The sequence below is a fragment of the Pholis gunnellus genome, assembly GCF_910591455.1.
Source record: "Pholis gunnellus genome assembly, chromosome: 12".
Lineage (NCBI taxonomy): Eukaryota > Metazoa > Chordata > Actinopteri > Perciformes > Pholidae > Pholis > Pholis gunnellus.
The window spans coordinates 21,861,019-21,878,448 of NC_136539.1; the positions used below are offsets into that span (position 1 = coordinate 21,861,019).

Below are 17,430 nucleotides of genomic sequence, written 5' to 3' on the forward strand. Positions count from 1 at the left end.
TCCTAAATCCAAGTCCATCTCTGAACTCACTTCATGAGCCCAGACTACCCTCTCTGTGGTATTTCATGCAGGAGGATAAAAGGACTAAAAAAAGGCATCTTTATGTTAGTGTCGTTAATGTCACACAAGGTGGAAAAAACCCAGTTATGACCGATGTTAAATGCTGAGGACACGCCTCTTTGCTTTCTAGTTTCATTCAGTATTGATTTGATATTTTTTAGGTTATAATATTACAGATTTATACTTTCCTTTGGAGCTGATTACTTTATCAATATTACATAATGCTCATGCTTGAGCTGCAGATGTTTGATCAGTTGAAGCATTGAATAAAAAGACAAGTGTGTGTCTCTCTATACTCCAGTCAGTTAACTATTAATGACCTGATTCACCAGTGGCTGGCGCTAGGAGAGAGAGAGAGAGAGAGAGAGAGAGAGAGAGATTTATCACTGAAGGGGGCAGCATGACTGAGGCACTGACCTCCCCCCCCACACACACACACACACACACATTAAGAGGATTGTTGTGTGACGATTATTTAACCTAAATCTCTCCCCGTTATACACATCATGCTTCTCTACGGGATCACAGTTCACGGTGCTGCCAAAGCATCGGGGCTCCCTCTCTTCTTCGTGGGGCAGCTGTAAATCCAGATGTGGCCGCTCAGCAGGCATCGGGATCACATGTGCGAATGCCAATGAATCCCATAAAAAGCGCTAAAGAGCATGTCGGCCTGGTAGCGGTTTACAGTAGTACACAGTGTACCGCGTGGCTGTGTGTTTTTTTCTTCTGTTCAGTCAAAGCTCACATTCGGTCACTTGGGACGCGCATTCGACGCATAACGATGCCGGGTGTGAACCACAAGGGCATGCTGGGAAGTAATCTGCGGGTCGGGTGCTAATTTTAAAGCACACAACAGGGCTTCTCTGTACGGAAGCCCAGAGGGGACTTTGTCAAAATGATAAGAGTGAATTTACACTTAGCATCATACTTTTTAAATACGTTTTCAAATGATCGTATAGACGTTCTACAACCACATCAAACTGGAAATGTTAATGTTTGGCAACTCTGTACAGTACACAATCAAATATAATTCAAATTTGACAATTTAATGTAAATATAAATGCAATAGACTGTTCGCTTATTGAATTTGACTATATCATTTGCATTTCTATTCAAATTCTGAAATTACATTTTCACACATATCCTTTGAATAAAGTCCTCTATTGGCTTCCATATGTATATTCTTATATATATATATAATCTATACTAAGTATTTCTCTCTCTTCGTGAACCCATGTCCGTCCTCACAGAGCGAAGCTGTGTTTGTGTGTGTTCTACCTGAAGCCTGGACCTCCATGATGTACTGGTGCAGGTCTTGGCCCTGCTGCATCACTTCGTAGGTCATGTTGTTCATGGCCGCCTTCCTCTCAGCGTGACGCTTCAGCCGCTGCTCCGCCAGGCCGATGTCCTCCGCGCCGCCGGAGGAGGCTCCTCCGCTGCCGCTGCCGCTGCCGCTGCCCGAGCGGCCGACGTCGCTCAGCTGACGAGACAGATCCTCGTTCCAGGCGTCCAACTCCGCTGTGACCTGCAGGAACGGAAGACATGTAGGGATTAGAAGAAGAGTTGGCACAACAAGCCTAAAACCAGAGGGGCCATTCTATCTCATTATAGTGTCTATCAACATCGGCTTTAATTAGCTCTTATCAGAGGCTGCTGGAGCGATTGGACATGTTGAATCAGCACCGTTGCTCAGCTTAGCAAATGTGCACGTTTTCTACCTCTGGTCTTTTTGTTGATCAGAAACAAAAGACCACAGACAAACCGAGAGAAAAGTGAACTTTGCAGAGCCAGGTGCAACTTTTTAAAAGACATCTCTTCAGGATGTATTGTGAGCATATCACAAGACTTTTTAAACAGTCTCTTAATATTTATTAATTGGGGTCCTAACCCCAAAGAATTAAGGGCTATGAATAATAGCTGGAAATGATGGTCGTGTGAAAAATGCCATCTCTTCCTGGACCGTAGCTCTGATTGCTACCAGATGTTCCGTGTATCAATATTGGCCTTACCTTATTACGTTACGTTATCGACTTATATCTTAGACAATATCTTAGGATATTGACTAATCATTTTTAAAAGGGCGTCAGTGTGCTGTGGCTCATCACAAAAGTAGACCAAAGTCACCCAAAGTGACCCTTGGGCCAATCATCACAAAAGTTGCAGAACATGTCTGCAAGAGTGCCGGAAATATTCCCCGAACGTTCAATAAAATCGACCTTTCAAAGTCATTGACACGATGCTACGTACTTAAAAGATGTGAAGCAATGTGAGGCAACAAAAAGTTTGATCAGTCTGCTTTTTCTCTGCGACACTTCTTCGAGGTCAGCCTGGTGTGTCGGGGGCCCTGAGACGGAGACCAACGGGGGGCCTAGAGCAGAGCCCTGCTGTACGCCACAGCAGCTCCCAAGTGCCCGCGTGAGTCCACTTTGATATATCGAGCCAACACACGCTCGCGCCCTCTTACCTCTATAGTGTACTGCTCAAATATGCGTAGCTGGAGGAAGATGTCCAGCTTGATTTTGCGTTCGTGGAACAGTTCCTCCATCTGGCCCTGGGCCTCGTCCAGCTGCTGCAGCACCCCCTGGATGTGTGCGATGGAACTGCAGTGAGGCGTCTTATTGGTCGACATGGCTGCATCTCTGTGGACAGAGAGACAGAGAGGAGACTTTAGGGTCCTCTTACAAGATGCTTTCAGGAGAAAAGGAACTCCTACTTCAACAAGGTAAGCACATGTGCTGTATGTTTCTGAAATAATCTCAATGATTACATATTCGCATGAAAATTAAACGGCAAATCTGTACATTTGTTCATGAAATAAAGCTAAAGCATCCTAGTCAATCAGCATTCACACTACAGCTAGTAGAGTAACAAGTACTTTCCCTCACATCTAGCACAAACACCAATACGAGTAAGAGGAACAGAGAGGCAGACACAGAAGAAAAAAGTACATAAATCATAAATCATAAACAGTATTTGTGCCAATATGGTAATTATTATCCGTCTTCCCTGAGTGGCTAAATGAAATTGACTTTTTAATGACATTTTAAGTATGAATATTATTACCTGAGCTGCTGCGTTAATCCATCTTCCTCTTTAATAACTTTATGAATATTAATGTCATTACCTGGGCCTCTCAAAAACACCATCAGGAATAACGATGGGAATTGAATTATTACCTGAGCTGCTGCATCAACTCCTCTCCCTCTTTAATCACGTTGAGCGTTGCCTCCAGCGTGGCCGTCTGCTGCTGCTGGAACTGCTGGATCAGGGTCTGAACCGAATCCACCGAGTCGCAGCACACTTCATCCAACAGCTGCTTCTGCAGCTCCTCCATCCACGACCACAGCTGGACACACAGACGGGTGAACAGACACACAGACAGACACACAGACGGGCCAACAGACACACAGACGGGTCAACAGACACACAGACGGGTCAACAGACACACAGACGGGTGAACAGACACACAGACGGGCCAACAGACACACAGACGGGTGAAAAGACACACAGACGGGAGAACAGACACACAAACAGACACACAGACGGGTCAACAGACACACAGACGGGCCAACAGACACACAGACAGACACACAGACGGGTCAACAGACACACAGACGGGCCAACAGACACACAAACAGACACACAGAGGCGCAAACAGACACACAGACGGGTGAACAGACACACAGACGGGCCAACAGACACACAGACGGGCCAACAGACACACAGACGGGCCAACAGACACACAGACAGACACACAGACGGGTCAACAGACACACAGACGGGCCAACAGACACACAAACAGACACACAGAGGCGCAAACAGAGACACAGACGGGTGAACAGACACACAGACGGGCCAACAGACACACAGACGGGTGAACAGACACACAGACGGGCCAACAGACACACAAACAGACAGACAGACGGGCGAACAGACACACGCAGGTTAGTTTAAGTGTGATAAAACCATTTGCACAGATCTGAAAATACTGGATACCGAAAACAACACTAAGAAATAAACATGACACACTACGGTGCCACTAATTGTAGCAGAGGAAGCGTTTTGTCCTACTGGGACTCAAAACTTGCAATTATCACATACCAGAGTCTCGGTGGTTAATGACGGATTAATAATTAAATTAGATAGAACTCTCAGGCAGCAGCAGCAGGATGTCTGAGAATGTGTACGTGTGTGTGTGTGTGTGTGTGTGTGTGTGGCCCACCTCCTTGGTGTGTGTGTGGAAGGAGACAGACATGTCGAGCAGCAGCTTCCTGTGCTCGACTCGGCGGACGAAGTCCTGGATTCGGACTTCCAGGTGCCGGGCCGCCTTGTAGATTTCCTCGGGGTCGCACTCTCCCGTCTGAGCCAGCTGCTCCGCGGCCTCCAGCAGCTTGTCTGCATTAGTGTACGTGTTCTGAGGAGGGGGAAGGAGGGACCTTCATCACCACCATCATCATCATCATCATGATCAATATGAGCTCATACCATGGCCATGGACAATACAGTTCTTCAGTTTAAAGACACAATACATTTTTCATCATCACCAGTATGAGCTTAATCATCATCACTGTCATATTTATACATATTTACCATAAACATTATCACTAATAGCTCGTCACTAGTATCATTTAATTTGCAACAAGCAGTATGACTTTTATTCTTTTATTCATCATTGAGAGGCAATTGTGTCCAAAAAGTGTGTTGTTGTAATACTCATTCTGGCCACTAGAGGCTGAAATGCGCCATCATCCCATGGTCTAAATGGAGTAAAATTATTCATATTTTCTGTTTTAATTTACATTTTACTTTTTTTCAACCTGTTCTTAAGTCATAAACACAGGACAGAATTATTTTAGATCAGACTTAGAAGATAGAGCGTCAGAATTTGTTTTGTTTTTTAATTTGCCTATCAGGGCTTCCGTAGCTTTTAACATCATCATTCACAACAATACAATATTTTTTCCAATGATGGTTACACCGAAACACAAATGCTCCACACACACACACACACACACACACACACACACACACACACACACACACACACACACACACACACACACACACACACGGATCACATTATATATTAAAATGTTAATTTCAGTTTCTGTGAATCAACAGAGCGAGGTTTCCCGTTTCTACCTCTATCTTCACCATAAAAGGGACTAAATCCTGTCAGAGTTACAGCTCTCGGCATTCATCAGGAGGACAAAATGGATTAGTGTCGGTCTATTCTGGCAAATATGAGAGATTATCTCAGTAATATTTCACTACAGGAAATATATTATATGTGGGCGTGGTGCTAGACTGAAGAAATGTTGCGTTATGATCCCAATTATTCAAGAATATGAGTTTGGCTGAACGCTTACAGTCTGGACATTTCACATTTTAGAGGGATTAGTGAGAAGATAAAGATTATAATTTACAAGAGATTATTACTCTTCACTGCATGACTGGTTTGGTTCAGGGTGAGGATTACAGCATGAGGAGATGACGGGAAAGCAGAACCATCCCTGACACCTGAGTGTAGAGTAAGACCAAGACATGAATGAATGAATGAAATGGTGAATAAAATCATTAAGTAAATGAATATCAATGTGAAGTTATGCTTCACAAATGCAGTTTGTTTTAACTAAAGACTCTAAATAAATTTCGTATTTTCTCATAGACTTCTATACAACCAGAGGAGTCGCCCCCTGGTGGACACTAGAGAGAATGCAGGTTTTAGGACACTTACGCATCGGCTTCACTCATCAGTACTCAGCAGTGGGTTGCTGCCTGGTTTTAGCTTTTCTGGGAAACTTATCAATGCTGTTATGCTGCCGTCTTGACCAGGACTCCCTTAAAACTGCTAATGTCAAAGCAATGCCAAGCAATGCCCTACAAAACCTTTGGCAACACAACAATAAAAACATGCAGGAGTTTTCCATAAAGTACCAAAAAAGTGACAGTCTGAGTCTAACCTCCTTATCAACCCGCCAATGTTTGAAGTGGATCAAGTGAAGCCGAGAGAAATTAAGATGTAAGGCAGTGAGAAGAAGCTGGCGAATTAAGGCTTTTAATGAGAGTAAAAGAGTTCTGTTTGATGTTTGGTTCGTTCTAATGGAGAAACAACTAATCTGATGTAGACGAGGAGCGCTAAAAATAGACTGTCAGAAATGAAAAGGACTTTAAGATGAAATATAAACTCACCCAGTTAAACACATCTTTATCAGAGAGGACGCCCATCTGCCAATAATGTCTGAGCACGTCTCTGTGTTTTGTACATGAGAGAGCATGTCAAAGTGCATTGTGGGTAATCTCTTTGCATGTATCATAAACATGCACTTAATGTATTCATGTTACGTTTAACGCTAAGTGGAGACTTTTACCAGCAAAACACCACAAACTGCATAAATATGCTAATGAGGAGAAAAAAAAAGAAGACAGAGCGCCTGACCCAAATAATGCTGATCCAGCAGTTTATGAAGGTTAATCCTAATCCAGAGTGTAAACATCAGATTACACATATATATACTCTTCATAGGATTTACACTCAATCCCTTATTATCACATTACTGAACCGCCACTAAACAAAAGTAGAGAATCATTTATCGTGGATTCTGATTGGACACCTGAGTTACTGTGATGTCATTTGAGACGGCAGTGTGTGTCATAAACCACATTATGCTTTTCTCCCCCCCCCCCCCCCAACAACTAGAAAGCACTTAGACGGTGCAAATTGTTGAGAAAGCCTTTTAGGAGAAATTGAAATGAATTGGCTGAGACGAACGTTAAAAAGGTGGCGACGACGTCAGCTCCGTGAAACGGGGGGAGAAGAATGACAGAAAGAAGAGAAGAAGAATGACGAGACGAGGAGGGAAAGAAGAAGAAGATGACAGACCAGCACTGTGTGTGTGTGTGTGTGTGTGTGCTTGAGTTTATGTAACAGCACCAGAGACAGTTATGGTTTGAAGATCCTGATCACATTTAGTCTACAAAACAATGCTCTAAAACACACACACACACACACACACACACACACACACACACACATCTGCCATCACGGTACGTACTTGACTTTAAAACAAATCAGAACAGACAACTGACAACTCCAATAGAGAAGATCATCACACACTTTTACTACGACCGATGCACTTCAAAGCCCCTCAAGGCTTCCATATTTCTCTGCGTGAGCTCCTGTAAGCGGGCATTACTGTCCGCTGTGGTGCATAGTGCTGAGCAGCACATGTTGCATCGTTTAAAGGGGTAGTTATGATGTTTTTAAGTGTGGTTGTGTATTAATACCTGCAGTAGATGGAGTTTGGAGAAACAAACAGGAGCACGGGAGCAAAGTAATGTACTGCTGCGGACGTATTGTAGACGCATAAAAGAATCAATATCAGTTTAAGTGTGCATTATATTTAGAATATGTTGTTGCAGTCAGGCAGACCTTTTAAAACTGCAGCAGTGTTATCCATATACATGTAGGATGTCTTCAAAGACACAAGACTCCATTAAAAAAAACTGTGATTTTTACCTCGCAGAACACGGGAGTTGCTGAACTCGATCCGTGAGTTTGTTTTTTGGTTACTGTGTGACTTTTGGTGAATCAGAACTGACACCAAAGTCCAGTTCCAGGTCCAGCGTTTCTTACACGGTAAGACCGTAGCACTGGAGTGACATTCAGGAATGGATAGCTTCAGTCAGTAAGGACTGTCTGATGCTAAGATAAAGCATTGAAAATATTCTAAATATAGCTTTCCATTCAACAGAAATGTATATTTTTCCAGGTGGCCCACAGCAGTACATAACTCCTTCTACTCTGTGTAGTACACTGACTATGTATAAGTACCTCAAACAGCCCAACTTCAAATGATCCTAACGATCCCTTTAAGGGCTCAACTTGAGGGCTCTGCAATAACACTGCCTGTCTGTTCAGTATTAGATAGAAAACAGGTCACTGGTGTTTGTTCTATATTATCTACTTTTCTTTTACTTTCGCAAACGTTCGAACCATTTCTATTGCGGCACTGACGTTAAACACAAGCCACATTTCTACTCACATTTAGTTTTTTTTAAATCTCTACTGAGAGCTTCCACATGTTTCTTTGTTTTGTTTTCATCTTTATGAGCACAACTCCAGGTCCAGCGTTTCTTACATGATAGACCGTAACACTGGAATGAAACTCAGGAATGGATAACATCTTCCGCAGATCCTTCAGGAAAGCCTCGTGACCATACATGGTTGCGTATAGAGGCCTGTTTTCGTGCTTCCCGCCGCCACCCGGCACGGTGGTTTTTTGAAAAATTTGGGATTAATCAGGGAAGATCATTTACAGATGTTTGCAAGGCAAGCGAATAAACATTTGATCAAAACAAACTACTAACTTCAAAATTATCACGATAGGAGTGGACCTTTTCTGTTTTATGTTGATACTGTAAATCTGAGACAGACGTGATTCAAGAACAGCAGAAATAAAAGTGTTCGTCAGGATAATCCTAATTTATCCACGAGAGGCTGAAGTGCACCGCAACACTAAATGTTCTAAATTGGACCGAACTCATTCATGTTTTGTTCTAGGTGATTTATATTTTATATAACTTGCTAACACACTATATATATATATATATATTGTACTTAGAGTACACATAGAATTGAAAACTCGCCTGGAAGAAAACATGACATTTCGGGATAGTGGTGCACTTCAGCCTCTTGTGGTTGAAATGAGTATTACAACAACAAACACACAAAAAAGAACATTTTCAGCTGCAACAAATTCTATTTCGCCTGATTTCCCCGTGAAAACAAGTAAGTTAGATAAATATTATGCAGGCGAAACCTTTTTTTCACCTTTAGAAAACTATTTAGATCAGACGACCAGATTCTTTTTTCCCCCTCTCAGGGCTTCCATACTCCTGATTTAAGACAGTGACAAAAATCATAATTTTGGGATAGACTGCATCTTTTGGACAAGTTTGCATTCAGAATTTCAAATGCAACAATGAAAGCACGACACAGTAAGAAGTGCAACAGTCAAAGTGTTGCTCTTTGGTGTCAGCTCATATCTAACGGTAACCATATTTCTTGCATCGCGAAGACGTAAAACAAAGTAAAGCAGCGCTCAAAAAGACAGAAGACACCGTTGATTTATGTTAAAAAGTATTGATTGATGTGGCGTGTGTCTCTCATTGGGGGAAGTGAAAGTCTTCATCACGGTTCTTGGATGGAAACCCAACGTGGACGGACCGAGACTCACCTGAGCTACGTCTTCAAAGTCGTCGTGTCTTTTCTGCAGGGCTCGGGCTCTGTGAAGGGACTTCCCGACTCCGGTGTGTTTGCTGAGGAAAGCCTCGCCGTGGTTTTCTATCCAGTCCATCACCTGGAGGAGAAGAGAAGATCACCTTCACATCATCTCCTAACACACACTTGCTTCACCCTTTTTTTCTTCTTGACAGTGAGCGCACAGATCAGCAGTACAAACTGGTCTCAGACCTCATGAATTAAGAATGGAACGGATGAAACCTTCATGATCTGCGTGGGAAATGTAGGTCACTGCAGCTGTTAAGAGCTGGATGCTGAATATTCTGCCATTAGACTATTGAAAACATCAACATTGAAGTACTTGGCAGACGACTCCATCCCTTGCTTTGTTGTATATTTGCTGGTACTTCTTTTGGTCATTATATACTGTCATCTTAAACAAATTGTATTATGAGCTCTTAGCTCTGTGACTGTGGATGACACAATGCTTTGTTTTGTAGGGATTTCTGGCTCAAATAGTCCTTTAAAGGACAACTATGATGCAGGTTGGACTGAAGCCCTCTACTGGACTCTACAAGCAGAGCCGGGCCAATCAGGACGTGCCTACCTGAAAACATGCAGACCCTACAGCATATAAAGGCAGCACATCCTCCTCAGCGGTGTGGGAGCGACAGGGACCCTTTGGTAGAGGGCTCCGCGTGTGCTTAAAAGAACTAGGGTTACAATATCGTAACCATCATACACAGGCTCCGCCCTCACTGAACTCACTGAACTCAATGAACGAACGCCCTGTGGTGACATGACATCGACCCAACCACACCGATCCCGTCAGTCAGTCTCCGCACTCCATCTACTCTTTATAAGCTAGGAAGTATTTATTTATTTATTTGTCATCTGTAGTGTACTTTCCAAATAAAAATTACATGAAAAAAGCAACGATATGATCATCTTATAAAATGCAATTTGTTAAAGAATAAACCAGTCGCTGGTCTCATGTCTATGTACTTTTACATGAATGACTTTTACTTGTAATTGACTACTTCTATATTGTGGTATCGGTACTTTAACTTGATCTAAAGCACTTCTCCCACCACTGACGTCTCAGAGCACTTCTCAGGGCTTTTGAAGGAGCGGCGCGCCCGGGACGAGCGATGTTGTCATTCGTGACGTCAGTGCAGTGTAGTCAGTCCAGCTGGAGCCACAAAGAGTTCGGCGAAAGGTGACGAGTTAACGCACACAAAGCCGAAAGCGTGCTGTCTGCAGCTGGGACTATCTTTGCAGCTAAAACTGCCAAATAAAACTACACACCTAATATGTTCTCTTTCAGCCTTTGCTTTCTGCATCTCGGCCTCTTCCTCTCTGGGGTCGCATTCATCCCGTAGCGTTACTTCTCTGGCTGGAATAGCCCTGTTTTCAGTGATTTATGGACTATTGGTATGAGCTTACTCCCTCACTCGCTCCTTGTCTCGCTCTCTGTGTGTGTCTCTCGCCCTCTCTCTCGGGTCTCATAGAAACTGACGCATGACGAGCGCAGTTGGCAAAGCTCTGTTTTCAATGAATTTATAACCCACTGATACAATCTCCATTTCCTCTTTGTCTTTCTACCTCCCTCACACACACTCTCTTGGGTCACATAGAAATGTTTGCATGGAGCCCAATGCTCGGCATCCATCTTTGTAGTCCTACTGATGGCCCGGTCCTCTCTCTCTCCCTAGAGCCATTCATTTATACATACGTGATGACTTCAGTCACAGTGGACCTGTGCTTAATCAATTCAATGTGCTCTTTGTTATTGCTCGTGTCTGTCTTCCTGACCTCCTAGTTACTGAAGAAGAATCATTCATTTATTCCATTGATTTAATGACCCTTGTTGACCGCAGGAACTTTCCCCAGAGGACTAAAGGAACATTCTGAGGAACTCATTGCATTTCAACAGCAAGGACCGGGTCTGAATCAAGTTTAGGGGACAATATAGCCCCTAAAAAGGCCTTAGTGGAGGGGTAGTACCTTCTGAAAGTACAGGAACTTTCTGGGTTGGTTGCGTTGCTGATTGGTCAAACATACATTAAAACAAGGAAGAACTTTAGCATCAATTTAGGACTATTTTAAGACGAGAGGGGGGCATTTACCTCTGTTTTATAACATTAAAAGCAAAGTTAGGCTTCGCTCTCGGCTTCTCTTGAGGTGAGAAACAGCAAAGTATCAGAATCTTGATTCATATTTGATCAGCGTCGCCTAATTTGACAGTTTGATCTGAGTTTCGTGAGCTCGCCGCCTTGCGATGGATATATTACATTTGCATAAAGTTGAAGTCCAGTCACGATTATGCAAATTCAGACACGGCGAATCCTCAGACGACTCGCCGAGCCGCATCCATAATGCAACGCGAAGACGGATCTCCTGCTCTCCGTAGAAAATGAATAAGATCCACTTCACATACATCAACGGAGGCACATCGTTACGGAGACTCCAGAGGTTTCAGCGATGCCGGTGGTATTTGGTTGTGCCTCATTCTGACTGCATTACTGTCAGACCCATGATCACATTAAAGAAAGTAATGCAACAAACAAATCCTCCTGCTCCCCCACTGATGACATCCACTCTGCTGGTTCCAAAATATCCTTCATAAAACATAGTAACGTTTTATTTGAGCTCCCAAATATCTCTAAAACCGTTCCAGAACTACACAGTCTGCTAGTTTGTAAAATATGAGCGTTTTATCTCAGGAATTCTTTTCACATTACACACAATTTGGCTGAGACGAGAGCACAGCGGAGCTAAACGAACCAGTTGTGGTGAATCTCATCGGTTGTGCTAAGCAGAGTTCATCATCACATCGCTCACATGCTTACGTACAGGATGACATGCTCCACTGGTGGTGTGACATCATCCTCCAACCTCGTGGGCGAGTGAAACTCTCACAAATCATAAAAAGGTCAGACTGTCGTTTTCCTCGACCCCTTAAAAGTGGTCGTTTCAGAGATCCCCACTTAGCTCTGGCTGACACACTTCCTTTTGTTTGTATGTGTGTGTGTGTGTGTGTGTGTGTGTGTGTGTGTGTACCTGCTGGACGTCTTGCTGGAACACACACAGCTGCAGTCTCTGGTGCAGTCGGACCTTTCGATGCTGCCAAATATTCTCCAGACGCCGCTGATGGTGGAGAACCTCGTGAACCACGTCCAGGATGCAGTGAACCTGAGAAACAACACAAACTACACAGTGATGCTTTTGAATTCATTTGATTACATTTTGATTTAATATAAAATACTTAAACGGGTAACTTTTTTTCAACCTGGACCCTGTTTGCCCATGTTTTTGTGTCTTAAGTGATTAATGGCGACGGTATTGAGGGAACTCCTCACGGTCACATGTACTAAAAGTGCTTGTTCTTGAGCTGACAGGCTCAGATTGTTATTAGAAGTGTCCGACAAGGATTTCGCTCCTCAAGGAGAAGTTTTGTTCTGAAATTGTTGGATTCTACAAACAAACAGTCTGGAACAGGAGAAAGGTTGTATTTCTCCGTAGGGTTCTTTCCATCATGTCGTCAGACACTTACAATAACATTCTGAGCCTCTCAGAGGCAGAAACAAACACTTTTAGCGGTCGTAACGCTACATTGACGAAGCACAATTGCCCCTCGCAGCACGCTTAGCATCTGCTGTCTGCAGTGTTCTCCCTCATTACTGGACCAATTTAAAAACGTGTCCCCATTAGTTACTTAGACACACAAACATAGGTTGAAATATACCAAAGTTGCTTGTAAAGATGCATCTCTTTTTTTAATTAGAAGCCCAAAGCGACCCCCCAAAAAAGCACTCACCGCTTTGGAGTAATTAGCGGTGGCCGTCAGCGACTCAGAGTTGCCGGGACCCAGAGGCCTCTGGAGGACGTCCAGTAGGGCTTTACCGTCCTGACTCACCTGGACACAGACAGAGATATTTATAAAGAAACTCTTCTTCTCAGTTTCCATCTGCTCTCTGATACAAACATACACTTTCAAAATCAGCATTCCTCTTCTAACTGTTAATTGCTAAATTATACACTGAAACCTCAGCGGCACAAACACAAGCAGTGACCCTGCAAGGAATGAGTCCTGTGTGTCTCTTCCATCCTGAATGCCTTCACGTCTCATGGAGAGCTCTTTGAACTGCCTCGCTGCTGAACGGTGCTCCTTGCTTTGCCTCAGATCAGTGAAGATCATTAACAATAAAACACATTATGAACTTTTCAAGATACCGTCAGAGTTAAAGTTTATTTAAACATCCTCATGGTCCTTGTTTATGAGGAGACACGCCAGGCAGGAACATATTATTTCCTCGGTTTTGCTTCCATAACATCTTTCAGACTAGTGGAAAGAAAACACCCCAAAATACACATCCAGGTGTTTATGGGACTACTTTTGTTTATTTGTGTCTGTAGATTTCTCCTAAATTCATCAACAGTTACCATTAGATAATGCCTCATTTGCATATTTAAACATTACATTTTAGAAAACTTGTCATACAATAGATAATTGTTGATAATCTTAGTGTCGGTTTTTAGAGTCTCTAAATGTCTGTAATGGAACTAAACGTCTCTTTAAAGGACGTTTTCTCTGAATGAGTTTGTTCTCAGACTCTGATGATAAATCTCCACTTCAGCAGCTCTTACATACACCAAACTTTACACGTTCATTCCTCTCTATGTGCTGAAGGTTCACACAGAGGGGTTGGTTCATATATCATTCATAGACTCATTTATTAACATGTTATTACTAACAACATGGAGGAAATGGTTTGTTTGATGGCTCTTCACAGTATTCTCTGATTTATGGAGTGATCCTGTAAACACCTTTGACTCTAATACGCCAACAAAATGAACACGTCTTCATCCAATGTTCTGTTGTGGAAATGCGGCAAAAAAAGCAAATATTAAATAAGATAATGAATTATTTGCATATTTAAACATGACTTTTCAGAAAACTTGTGATACAAACAATGATTGTCTTTAATATCAGTAAGAAACTTCAGACGTTTCGTGGTGAAATCAGTTTTTACCTGATCACCTGTAGTGTCTCCCCTTATGTGTATTTAATGAAACATATGTCTGACGTCTCATCCTCTCATTGTTCTCTTTTATTTGAGACCTTCCTACAGACGTTACGGGCTCCTGAGCTGGTAAACTGCAGGACATGAAGAGGATTCATATTATGGGATGCCCTAAAGGGAAAACAATCTTTTAAGTTCCCCTGCATGCTGTGGCCTCGCTCAGGAGGAACAACGCCATGAGGGAGTTTGTTCTTTTGAACCAGTGATGAAACAAAACGCTCTACAGACACACACACACACACACACACACCTGGCAGAGACACCTGCATCTTCATCTTCTCTCACAGAACAGAGAACACCATGTTGTAACTCATCAAACAAGAAGAGCTTCTGCTTACAGTGTTATTTTGTGTCACAGAGTTTCCGTTATCCTAATAAGGAACGCTGTCAACACTACAACACCTCGTTAAATAAAACGCATCGAGTCCAGAGGACAAGATAAAAACCCACTCTCCAGTCTTAGAGCGTGTCACTTTTTGCAGCGCTCTCACTGTCATAGCTTGCCAAACCTGTATAAATATAAACACAGACTTATCTTTTCACAGATAAGCATAAATTGGGCTAATGCTGCAAAAGCCCGGCTAAAGATAAAAAACGCCCGTCCGGACTGCAGCAAAGGGCAGAGAGGAGCGGGAGAGTTCCCAGAATACATCTGGTGGAACGCGGACTAGTCTGGACGGCGGTGGTGAGACGAAGCGTTACACTTTTCATCATTTCATCATTTCATTTTTAGAATGATTTCAGGATATTTCTAATGTCCTGCCGTCTAAAATGTCATATTTTGCCGTTCGGGGGCCATTAACATTGTTCCAAGTGTTCCAGGGCACGCACAGCGTTATAAACAGAAATGCTGTTACGGTTAATAGAACCGTCTCTCTTATAGTCGTCACTGACACAATAACAAGCGACACAAGCCAGAAAGTGACGTAATCACAGCCGGTGTATATCGTGCGTCCAGTGGTCGGGGTGCTTGTTCCTGCACCTCTGAAATTTTGGAACTTGGCGCGTGCGATCACGTGACTGTCACAAACAGTTCACTGATAAAAGATCTATTTAGTCTCGGGATTATACAAAGAAGGCCAACTCATTTTAGATGCTTTAGAAACAGGAAGTCTTAAAGATCTTCATTTGAGTAAAGAGTTTGCAGCCAAATCAAATAGTTTAAAGGATATTCAACCTTTAAATGATATACGAGATACGAGTTTACAGATAATTACAATGCCTCCTTGTTACGCTGTCAGTCTACGGACAGATCAATGGGTTACACTCCTTGTCTTTTTGATTCTTCACAGTTCATTTTGTTTGTTCCCGTGTGCTGTGAGCTCGGACACCATCTGCGGAGGCTCACGCTACGAGTGCAAAACGACGCTTAAGGGGCGAAATACACATTAATAATGGAGCAAAGACAGAAGATGACCTCTCAGAACATTAACAGAGAGAGGCGGCTGTGAGCGGTAAACTGAAAGTCCAGGCGTCATAACTTCCGTTTAGAAACCAACAAGGTGATAACGGAGATAAGTGTCAAATTAAATTCAGCCTTTGTGGCCTCGTCATAAAGGCTCTGGCGCCATCAGATAATCAGTGGATCTCAGCCGGTGAGCCGTGCTGTCGGTTTACCTCGGTGTAAGCCTGTGTGACCTGCTCGTACAGGCTCTGGTGGCGGTGGATGGCGATCTCCAGCTCCTGCATCTCGGACGGTAACCCTCCCTCATTGCACACTTTACACCAGGCCTCCACCTCCGACAGGAACTGAGGGAGAGACACAGACACACAGAAAGTCATACAAAGTGTGTATTCATATGAAAATGAATCTCAAAAGACTGTGAACATGTGGATAAAACACTGTAGAACGTAATGTGGACTTCTTTTCTCCCACATAACAGTTGCTAATCTAACAGCTCTGCACATTCTCAAGGTGTCACGTGTCCCGGGCTTCGTTGTTTTGAGCTCTGGACTCTTGTCTAGTTGCTTTGTGTCTATTTGAGTGACATGTTGTAGGTGAAGGTCAGCGGGGCCCCGGGCTTGAGCCCGTTAGGCTCCATGTGGTAGTCCATCCACGTGTCCATCTCACACTTTGATCCACGGGAAGATATCTCGACAGCTACAGGCCGGATCGCCGTGACATTTGCTGCAGATATTATCCTCCTCACGGGATGAATTCTAATTATTCGACTTGTATTGGAAAACTGTTCCTTGGGACACTGTCGCCCTTTGAGTGTGTTGTGTGCGTGTCAGTCGCCTTTCCTCAAGAGCCCTCATCCAAATGACAGATTTGAAAATGTATTTTTTTATCACTTTATAGTTTAGCTTTGTTTCTATATTTATTGGTACTATTTAAGATACATGTAGACGTTATTGAGATACAAACATGTTGTGAATTTTGGAAATGATTACATTCATCTTTTGTGATACAAAAATAGAATCACCAACCAAGTCACGCTGCACATTACATCCACGTCTGTCCAAAATGTCACCGCCTCATCATTTTATCATCATAACTAGCATATGAATTATTGAGTCGTGCCCAAAGAAATGTGTTTTGTGAGATAACAGTGACCTTTGGCCACAACATTCTAATCAGTTCATATTTTTGTGCCAAATTTGAGGAACTTTTCCTCGAGGCGTTCCTGAGATATCACGTTCACGAGAATGGGACGGACTCAGGAACACCGTGAACTCCAGACGGTAGCGTTGTTGCTAGTTTTGAGGTACTTTACTGACCGGGTTGATGAGGACAGCGCCTTCACATCGCTCTCTGATTCTCTCTTTAGTTTTGCCAGTTTGCTTTTGCTTGTGTCTCTTTTTGTGCGTCTTTCATCCCGACACGTTTCTCATTAGGCTCCGTCTCAATCTCAGCCAATTCTCTCTCTCTCTCTCGCTCTCGCTCTCGCTCTCTCTCTCTCTCTCTCTCTCTCTCTCTCTCTCTCTCTCTCTCTCTCTCTCTCTCTCTCTCTCTCTCTCTCTCTCTCTCTCTCTCTCTCTCTCTCTCTCTCTCTCTCTCTCTCTCTCGCTGATGTCAAGGGCCCAGCAGGAATCAAA

General features: G+C 43.2%; 1 protein-coding gene across 1 annotated transcript in view; it reads right to left on the bottom strand.

Moving 5' to 3' along the window:
• kalrna (kalirin RhoGEF kinase a) overlaps window positions 1-17,430 on the bottom strand; it is a gene marked incomplete at both ends in the record, with an annotated part of 118,940 nt that overhangs the window by 60,353 nt on the left and 41,157 nt on the right. The window contains 8 exons of the mRNA XM_079170410.1: window positions 1,339-1,585; window positions 2,525-2,699; window positions 3,237-3,406; window positions 4,283-4,474; window positions 9,300-9,422; window positions 12,368-12,499; window positions 13,125-13,223; window positions 16,009-16,140. Of these exons, the coding sequence (XP_079026536.1) occupies window positions 1,339-1,585; window positions 2,525-2,699; window positions 3,237-3,406; window positions 4,283-4,474; window positions 9,300-9,422; window positions 12,368-12,499; window positions 13,125-13,223; window positions 16,009-16,140 (1,270 nt within the window). The remainder of the gene's footprint in view (window positions 1-1,338; window positions 1,586-2,524; window positions 2,700-3,236; window positions 3,407-4,282; window positions 4,475-9,299; window positions 9,423-12,367; window positions 12,500-13,124; window positions 13,224-16,008; window positions 16,141-17,430) is intronic.